The sequence below is a fragment of the Gavialis gangeticus genome, unplaced genomic scaffold (genome assembly GCF_001723915.1).
Source record: "Gavialis gangeticus isolate Ggan-Ray unplaced genomic scaffold, GavGan_comp1, whole genome shotgun sequence".
NCBI lineage: Eukaryota > Metazoa > Chordata > Crocodylia > Gavialidae > Gavialis > Gavialis gangeticus.
Window position 1 is genome coordinate 5,842,124 of NW_017729011.1, and position 9,831 is coordinate 5,851,954.

Sequence of the window (9,831 nt, forward strand, 5' to 3'; positions counted from 1 at the left end):
GGGGATCTGAAAGCAGTAGAGTGTTGATTGTCCTCAGAGACTGAGGTCTCTTCCACCAGTCCTTGCTGGTGTCCTTTGCATCAAAACTAAGTGCAGAGGAGGGAGAGTTGCCCCATCCCCGTGACATCACTCTTGTGCCCCCTTATTGCTGAGGTGCAAAGGGAAGCAAAGCCTTACTCCCAGTCCTGCCACAGCCCAGTGCCCTCTCCTGGTCATCGCAGAACCCCAGCCCACAGAAATGCAACACATCACACCGTCATGTAGCACCATGTATTTTCCTTGTAACAACTAGTTCACCTCTCTCAACACCCCAGTGTGGAGTGTGTTGGTATTTTGATCCCACTGTACAGCAGTTGAGAGAAGGAATACAGCTAGAGCAGCTCACAGGACTAGGAGTAGAGGTAAGGACTCCTAACTCCCAGCCTGCTCTCAGTTACTCGAGGCAAATCAGTTGGTCACTTTCTGCCCCTGCAGACAGCCTGGTTTCTCCATATAGGCTGCGTGTTGCTGAGAAGACTCATTTTGGACTAGTCCCATCTTTTCAAGTCCTGAACCAGTTTTCCAGGTCTGGGTAGAGTTTTTCTTTGGGCAGGGTGTGGTACCTGGTGCAGATGGTACAGAACCGTTCCCTCCAGTCCTCATACAGCTTCACCTTATGCGTCTTCTTCCACTCAAAGAACTGTCTGTAGCGGCTGGCATTCATGCTCTTAATAAAGCTGGCCAGCTCCTGCATGGACCCGAAGTCCTCAACATGAATGAAGGAATCTGCAGGGATGAACTTCTCATAGTTGGTTCTAGGAGGCCCCAGCACCACGGGCACTGTGCCAGCCAGCAAGGCGTTTCTCCACAGCTTCTCCGTGATGTAGTCCTGGTGGATGGAGTTCTCAAAGGCCAGGTAGAACTTGTACTGGGAAGTGGTGGCTAAGAGGCAGGTCTCACACAGTGGCTTCTTACTGGCCTTCCCAAATATGTCCACGTGGAGGTGTCTGGACAGATTTTTGTAGGCCTGTGCTCTTTTCTGGCTATGGTGGTAGTTGCTAATGACCCAGGACACCAAGCCAGTCTTGTCTGGGATGTCCACACTAGTTGATGAGTGGAGCATGAGCTCTCCATATGGAATGAAGATGTCAGAGTCTTGTCTGTATGTCATGACCCAGTTGAAGATATCCTTCCAGCCAGCCAGTGCCCGAGTGTGTGTGGGGGACTCGAGGTTCACCCACACCCATTTTTGCAAAGGAACACTTCTTTCCTTGGGAAAATTCATCCTGCCCTGCTGCAGCTCCTGGTGATGGAACACAACAACATCTGCCTGGTCAAAGAGCCCACGGTCATCAGTCAGCTGGCAACCCTGAATGCCGTAGAGGTCTGCGCAGATGTCACCACTAAGGTTCAGAGTCCGATGGGAGGGCCAATCCCAGAGCAAAACTGTCAGCGGTACAGTGGACCTGGGGACTTTGGCAGGTATCTCAAAGTAGTGGATGAAGAATTTCAAATTCCAGAGAGTGGTTGCAAATAGCCCTGCAGTGACTATAGTCTTCAGGGTAGGCACACTGGAAAATGGCATCACTAACAGCACCTGGTGGCCCAAGCCGGGGTTGGGTTGGTTGATTTTCTTCTTGTGCAGGTTTTTGGCTTCATAAACAATGCTGAGGGCAGCCCCTGGGATAGAGAAGATGGTTGATCAAAACTAACCTCCAGAGTATAACAGTGCACCTTCCACAGTGCCCTTGTCTTAGGGTGCAGGTGTCTAAGCATTTCAGTGCAGTGGGAGGAAATTCAAGGGGTTATTGGGAAAACAACTGTGCTTCCAAGTTAGGGTGGAAGGAAAGAAGTGCCAGTGGTATGCATGCAGCTGGAGTCCATGCATTGTCTACTGTATGTGGGCATTGATGTTTGTAACTGGGCTTGCAGGCTTTTTGGTGCATTCTGAAGGCAGCCAACCTCACCGGCACAGCCTGGTGCTGCTTTGAGGGGGCCCTGCCTAGGGGAATGAGACTTTGGAAAGGGGGGAGGTTAGAGCTGGGTGGCACTTCAGACCCAAAGGAAGAGACTGGGCAGGAGGGAGAGGGGGGGCTGCAGTCTAGCAGCTGAAATGGGAAGTTTGAGCACTAGAGATGCTGCCATGTATAGAGCTGGTTCCATCGCTGTGTTGCTTGGGGGTTGAGTGGCATGCAGTGGATGTGGCAGTGCCTGGTTGGGCCGTACACTCTCTCTAGTTGTGGCTACAGACCTGGTAGCTGGGCCCAGGGGATGGTCTGCAGCACCTGTCTCCTGTGCAGTTTCTGTCCAGCTTCAAAGCTCGTGGTTCTTCTACAACAGCCCTGGCCTGAGCACCACAGGAAGCCACCTCTCTCTTCTCCCCCTCCCCCACCACCACAGGTCTGATCCTTCCTGCCTGCAGCCTCCCCATGAAAATCCCCAAGGGTGACCTGGTAGAAACCACACCGCAGCTGATGCTATTATTGCAAGCGACTTTTGAGCAGGGGTCCAGCTGCAGAGCTGGTTTGGGGGATGCTGTGCTGCTGCAATGGCTTTCTGAGCTGAGGGGAGGGGCTGTAGGCAGGAAAAACCTCTGCGCCTCGGAGCTGTTTGTCTCAAGGAGAACACCAAGAGTCAGAGGCCGTTTTTGACCTTGGCTGTTGTTTTGACCTGCAGGTCAGACTATTTAACCTCGTATCTGGTTAATTCTGCACACAACAGCCCCAACGCTCATTACCCTTCAAGATAAAGGAGTGGCTTTGAGAACACACCTGTGCCACCCCCAAAGAGTATTCGCACACCCCTTTCCACATGATGATTTCTATGCACTTTACCCATGCTGGACGAGCAGCCCATGAAGCTGGCATGCACAACGGGGAAATGCAAACATAAAGAGTGGAACAAATCTTATCTAAGGTAATGCTGCATATCAGTGATGGAGCTGGGCACACACCCAGGCTCCTTGTACCCAGGCCTGTGACCTTGGTAGTTCCAAACCCTGCACTTCGAGACCAGAACTGGAGGAGTGGATTCAGATTTGTTGGGCAGGGACTCGGTTGAGAGACGCCTGATTATGATGGAAAAAGAAAGGGACTGAGATGAGGTAGGGAAGAGTGGGGGAAAGGGAGTGAGGAAACATGGGCAAAAGAGTATGTGCTAGCTAGAGAGCACTTTCTTCAGAGCTGGACCGGAAGCCAAGATCCTTGAGTCACAATGTTCCTTGACTGTCTGCAAGTATCTATGGGCACCTATACACGTGACGGACCTCAGCTCTGATCTGACGTGTGCTAATTGGCATGTGTTGGATCCAACTTGATTAATCAAGTCTGCTGAGAGTCTGCTGGAGCATACTAATTAGCACACTCCAGCAGTCTCCGCATCACGTGTATTCAGCATCCCCACATTTCAAAATGGCAGCAGGGCCGCTTTGACTGAAGCGTGTTACACCATTCAGAAGTGCAGGACACTGAATACATGTGATGCTGTGGGCGCCGTAATTAGAACAGCTCTCAGAGCCACTCTAATTAAAGTGCCTCCTCCCCCTCTACCCAGAGTACCTGGATAGATGCTCTATGACACCTACTCACAAGGTATTCATCTTGCCTCCCTCCAGTGCTGGCCTGCAAATAAGCTGGCAACCTGTTACTGCTACCAGTTAATATTTTAGCTCAACTGGCAGAGATATGTATGCTGGGCTTCTAGATGCCAACTCTAATGATATGCACCCTAGGGAGGACAAATGATGCCACCCAATGTCATTTGTCTATTATCAGTTTGCTGCTTTAACACAGAAAATCACAAATGAATACAACTATGTTGGGAGGCTGCTATTGGGGCTGCAAAACCAAGCATTCAAAAGTTAGGAAATGCCAGAATTCTGCTTTCTCATGCAGCCTTCATTCATCACCCCTGTCATCTGCAATGAGGTATGGTCTTTACATTTCATAATATTTTTCCCACTGGACCCCTGCCTCATCTACAGCGGTACATACAGCAGGCAGTGCTTTGAGGGTGAATCAGAAGGAAAGTAGGTCACTTGACATGTCTGTGCAGCAGCGAGACTTATGGAGGCCAGGGACAGCGAGAAAAGAAAGGAAGGTCCTGTGATCACGACAATGTCACTCCAGCTCAAAGTGGGATTTGTGAAATTAATAACTGTGAAGCCCTCAAATTGTTTGCTCAAAAGGATCATAGAAAAGTGTGTGATGCTGGTTAAGACACTGAAAAACCAAACTGGTCCCAGGTAGTCACTCACTGTGCATTCCTCACCCTCTGGATGCCAAATGTGAGATGCCTTTGCCTAGGGTCTGACTCGCAGTAGTGCTGAGCACTTGCAGCTGCAGTCAGAGTCGACCGGTGCCAAGCATTGAACAGATCAAGTGTTAAGTGCTAGGTGTTCTGAAACATCAAGGGCATTGGAAATTGAGCCCTCAATAGTGGGGCATGTTAGGGTTTGACTGTAATCTCCCTGGGCCTCAGTTCTCCATCTGTAAAAGGGGGATAATGCCACTCCTTCCTCTCCAGGGGAGACTTGTAAAATTCATTAGTAACTGTGAAGCCCTCAGACTTTTATCTCATAAGGACTGTAGAAAAATGTGGGAGGAAATTCATAATTCTGTCTCCACAGTAAGTTTTGAGTGGCATAAAGGCTCCCACGCTGACCAATGGGGAGAAAGCACAGTGTGCCCTTTTTGCCAAGAACGCTAACAGCATACTGGCCTGCATTAGTAGGAGCTTTGCCAGCAGATTGAAGGAAGTGATTATTCCCTTCTGTTCAACACTGGTGAGGCCACATCTGGAGTGCTGTGTCCAGTTTTGGACCCTCCGTATAGAAAGGTTGTGGACAAATGGGTGAGTCCAGTGAAGGGCAATGAAAATGGTTGGGGGCTGGGGCACATGGCTTCTGAGGAGAGGCTGAGGGAACTGGGGTTATTTAGTCTGCAGAAGAGAAGACTGAGGGGGGATTTGATAGCAGCCTTTAACTACCTGAAGGGGGATTCCAAAGATGGAGCCAGACTGTTCTCAGTGGTGCAGATGACAGAGCAAGGAGCAATGGTCTCAAGTTGCAACAAGGGAATTTAGGTTGAATATTAGGAAACACTTCCTCACTAGGAGGGTGGTAAAGCACTGGAATGAGCCAGAGAGGTGGTGGAATCTCCATCCTTGGAGGTTTTTAATGCTTGGCTCGACAAAACCCTGGCTGGACTGGTCTAGTTGGGGATGGTCCTGCTTTGAGCAGGGGTTTGGACTAAATGACCTCCTTGGGTCCCTTCCAACCTTCATTTTCTATGATAAAACATTGAGTAGCTGCTCATTCAGTGATCATCATTTGCTCTGTGAGTTAGCAGTACAAAGGGACAAGTATAATTATCTCAGTGTTTCTGCTGAAAAAGTCTCTGCCCTCACTCACAAACCTGGGAAATGAAACTACATTGTCTTTGTGCTTGTGGAAAGCAGTGCCGTCCTCCCCAGCCCATGCACACAAACAATAAATCCAAGGTTTTAAAATTAAGAAACTTTTATTTGGGGAGAGAAGGAGAATCCAGGTTATTAGAGTGACTATACTAAATCAGTCCACTCTCAGAGCCGCTTGGCAATAGCTTCTTCTCATGACTGAGTGGCTAATGGGGTAGTTAGCTACGCTGTTATGCCCCTTTCACCAACAGGGCTCAATAGAGTGCTCCTTGCTTTTCTAGAGCTTCACGCCACCAGTGTATGACCACAGTGAATAAGGCAAGGGCCTCTGGACTCACTGGTATGTGGTGGTCTAGTTAAAGACTGGCTCCATTATGCTTCTGCAGAATGGGGAGCAAATTTACCCTGATAGCAAACATAATTCTAGCATTCCCAGCCTTTGAGAGCTTAACTTCACAGCCTTAGTGAGGTGTCTTTAACAGACTTTGTTTTCTGCAAAATATGTAGACGTATCGGGATTTCTCGGAGGAAGAGAAACAGTTTGTCTTCTGTTTCTACTGCCCTTCTCTCCTTGCATTTATCCCAGACTCTTCCTTTTTGCCCAGATCTACTTCACTCCCAACAATCCTCTGTTCATTTAACTTCTTGAAACTTTGCACTTTTACAGAAAGGCAAGGGCTTGACAGTGTATACACACACTTGCAGAGACATAATAGGGCTGATGGGTGGGTAATTAGGTCTGTTATCTCTCATCTCCCTATACTGCTGTTAACAAGGATGTTATCTCTGAAGAGGACAAATTCTCCCTATGCCTGAAAAAGGGTGTTTGTGTCCAAAAGCTTGCAAAGAAAAATTTTTCCAACTATTTAGTTGGTCTAATAAAAGATATCATATCTACCTAAAGAACCTTGTCTGCCTTTGATCTCTGGAGACACAAATCCACAGTTTGAGAGCTGAAACTAAGCGTCACAGGGATGCTTAATGGGATCTTCTAAAGTAAACTGAGCACCAAGTCCCACTGGGTAGAGCGGTTTTCTTTCATCTTTACTAATCTATAGAGGAGCCTCTGAGAACCCCATAAGATTGAACCCCTAATGTAGTCCATGGCCTATTGTGACCCATTTAAAGAACTTTTAAAAAGGTTACATGAATATATTATTTCAAGTAGTATATAATTAGAAGTTATAATCCCTATCCCATGATGATCTATTTGAGCTTTAACATATCTTAAATTAAAGTTATCTTTATATGTTTATTTTATTAAAGCATCTTAACAAAAAGAATAAAAATATATGATTAAATAAAACATGGTTTAAATTAAAAAAAAAAAAAACTTTTTAAATTTAAAAATAAATTGTTAATTTTATCCACCCCGGCCAGTACCATGCCTAGTGAGGATGTAGTTGTACTAATAGAAAAAAGCCTCATACCAGTATAGCTTATTTCCCTTCACATTTGGCATTTCACTGTTCTGCCATACTGAAAGCACTTGCTGCCTGTCTAGACAAACGCTTAGAATTCAAAATTTGCCAAGCACATCTGTGGTTTGCTTAACTGTACAGCAAGCCCCATGGTCTCCCATCCTATCCTCTAAGAGCTCATTCCATAAAATATACCCACATGTCCATCCTCCTGGTATTACAGAGATAAAATGCAATGGGATCTGGAATAAAAATAAAGGTGGCAGCAGTAAGTGGCTGTGCTTCTACTCCCTGGCAATGTCTGAGTGGGTTTCTGTGCTTGTGCTGAACACTTATTCTTAAATGTTCCCTAGGTTTTGCTAAATCTCTTCCCATCTGCAGCTTCTAGCATGTTAAATCAGTTTAAATTTTGCCCATGTGAGGACCAGATTTTTCAAAAGAGCTCAGAGCCCCATTTCTAAGTGCTCAAGCACCCACAATCAAGGGCAGGTTTTCAGCAGCCAATATGCACCGGAGGTGCTGAATATCCTGGGAAATCAAGCTTCACGGAGCAAATGAGTTTCAAAGATCCTTAAGTAACTTAGTTCTAAGTGACTAAATTGAGATTCAGATCAGAGGCACTTGACTCAATGTCCCAGGGGGCTCCTTCCAAGTCCTATGTAAGCCACTTAGAGCCCCTTTCAGATGTTTGCTCTTTCATCCTTTCTGATTGATATCGAACACATCTTTTAAAAGCCACTTGGACAGCTTTGGATTGTCCCCCCTAGCTTGGGAGAGAAGCTGCTACCATCGCTTTCCATCTCCCAGCCCTTCCTTTCTCATTCCGAGTTAGCACTGTTCATTGCACTACCTGGAACTGGGGTCAGCAAAGCTTACAATCTGAGGAGGTTGAGAGCTGGGAGATCTCTGGCTTCTCTTTGTGGAAGATGCAGAGAGAGCCAGCATCACTTGACTAGCTCAGGCACCACTTACTGAAAGATTGCTCCCTTCAATCCAGCCACATTTTAAACAACAAGGAATGATATGTCCATTATCCCCTTGGGAGACTCTTCTATAGGCCAAAAGATCTCACTGCTAAGCTATTTCTTCTTCTCTGTCACTGGGTCAGATCCCTAAGTCACAACTCCCTGATCCTGGCTGAGTGGGTGTCTGCTTTAGCTGCTCAGAAGTTGGACCAACAAAGTGAAATCTTGCTTGGAAGCTTAGCCCATGCTGGCCAAGCTTCCCAAAAGCAGGGATGGAGACATGTCAGCTCATCCCTGTCCAACACCTTGCTAGTCCTTAGACAATAAGGATTGCTTATCTCAAAAGCCAAATGCTGGTGTTTCCAATTCTTCCTTCTCATTTTGTCCTTTTATCCTAAGATTTAAATGAAAAACCACAAATTAAACTTTTTTTTTAAAAGGTCCCATTAGAAAATTTCACTGCTAAGTTGCAATGTGCATTCTCTTCTATTAAAATTGCACTACAGAGTGATCTCCTTTAATGTAGTGCTAGGCACCGGCAGCCTGCCAGCATGGCCCCAGCAGGGGAGAGACCCTATCAGGTCAACAGGATCTACCGTAACTTTACAAGGGCCTCTAGCCCCCTGAGTCTCCCGTTTGCTCGACTGCGGTGTTTCAGCTGTGACTCCAGCATAGCTTGATACCGAGCACTGGTATGAATTCAGACCTACCTTGTGTTCAGCAGTGCATCCTGGATGGTTTTTCCTTCTTTTCCCCCTTGCTGGCTCAGGAGGGCTGCAAAACCCAGCCACAGGCAACAACACTGAGCAGTGGCTGTGGTCACTCTGTAGCTTCTGCTTTTTTGTGGTATCACCTTCTTTTCTCCCTCCCACAAACTTTCTTCTTGCCTCTTTTAGCTGCTGTTTTGAACAGTTGGTCTTTGGGCTCCCAGCACCTCCTCCAACCCCCAGCACTTCCCACAACCCCCAGCATACTTCCACTAACCTAGATGCCAGCTCTGAGTCTGAACGGCAGCAGGATGGATTGACAGCAAGAGAGAAGGAACTGAAATAAGAAGCCTCTCTGCTTCTCTATCTCAGTGGTGGCAAAAGAGGAAATCCTTCTCTGGGCTGTGCGCTGCTGATTTATCTGTACACAACTTCAGCTTTTTCACTCCTGCCCACCTAGCTGTTTCTGAAGAGTGGGTGGAGAAGCATTGTTCTCCCTCTTTAAAAATATGTCATGGGCCAGCTCTTAGCTGGCTTGAAAGATGATCTGGACCAGCTGCTCTCCCAGCTCTGAATTGAGGACTTGAGGGTTTCAGTGCCTAAGACAACCCTTTCCCCTCTCAGTTAAGCACACTCCACAGCCTTCTGGCCCTGCAGAGCCTTCCAGGCAATTCCTCTTGGGAGGGATAAACTTTCTAGGTCCCTTTCTTTGTCCTGCATAAAGATGCAGAGGGGGACACAAAGCCCTTTGCACACCACCTGCAACACTGCTGCTTACTTTGGTCACAGAGTTGCTGCTCCCATCACTGCTTCAGAGAGAGGGGCAGGCAGCAGGGCCAGAGAGGGAACTTGTGTGATGCAAACTGTACTGTAGCAGGATCCAGATATTGGGGTTCTTTGAAAAACAACCGTGATCTCTTTAGTGCTTCAGGAAGTTTGAATGGCACCATGTGGTAACACTCGCACTGCTGCTATATCTCTTGCAGGGGGATTTGATAAGGGCAGGCACCAGTGCTGATTCAGAGTCAGGAGATCAGTGGGAGATCTCATCTCAACTCTGATCTGCCTCTGAGTTCACTGCTGCCTGAGAGAGGTTCATTGTGATGTTGAGTGCACAACAGGCAGTGTTATCTTATCTGGGGGAGGGGGAACACTTTCCTGAGGAGTGGCTTGACTTCCTGGACTCCTGCAGGTTGGGTATGTGCAGTTTGTCTGCAATGACCCTGATGCATTTTGCTATTGTCTTGTCCTTTTATAGGCTTCAACAGACAGTCATAGACTGATCTTCATCTTCTCAGAGCAGCAGAGTGTCTGGATAATGATGGTAATAAACAATACCCAGGT

At 47.2% G+C, this 9,831-nt stretch overlaps 1 protein-coding gene across 1 annotated transcript; it reads right to left on the reverse strand.

The window, feature by feature from the left end:
* Window positions 1-256: 256 nt before the first annotated feature.
* On the reverse strand, window positions 257-8,744 carry FUT7 (fucosyltransferase 7). Its single transcript, XM_019510441.1, has 2 exons — window positions 8,491-8,744; window positions 257-1,659 (listed from the first exon to the last, which is right to left on the reverse strand). Exon 2 carries the CDS (start codon window positions 1,562-1,564, stop codon window positions 542-544), a length of 1,023 nt encoding a protein of 340 aa, XP_019365986.1. The 5' UTR covers window positions 1,565-1,659; window positions 8,491-8,744; the 3' UTR covers window positions 257-541.
* Window positions 8,745-9,831: the final 1,087 nt, after the last annotated feature.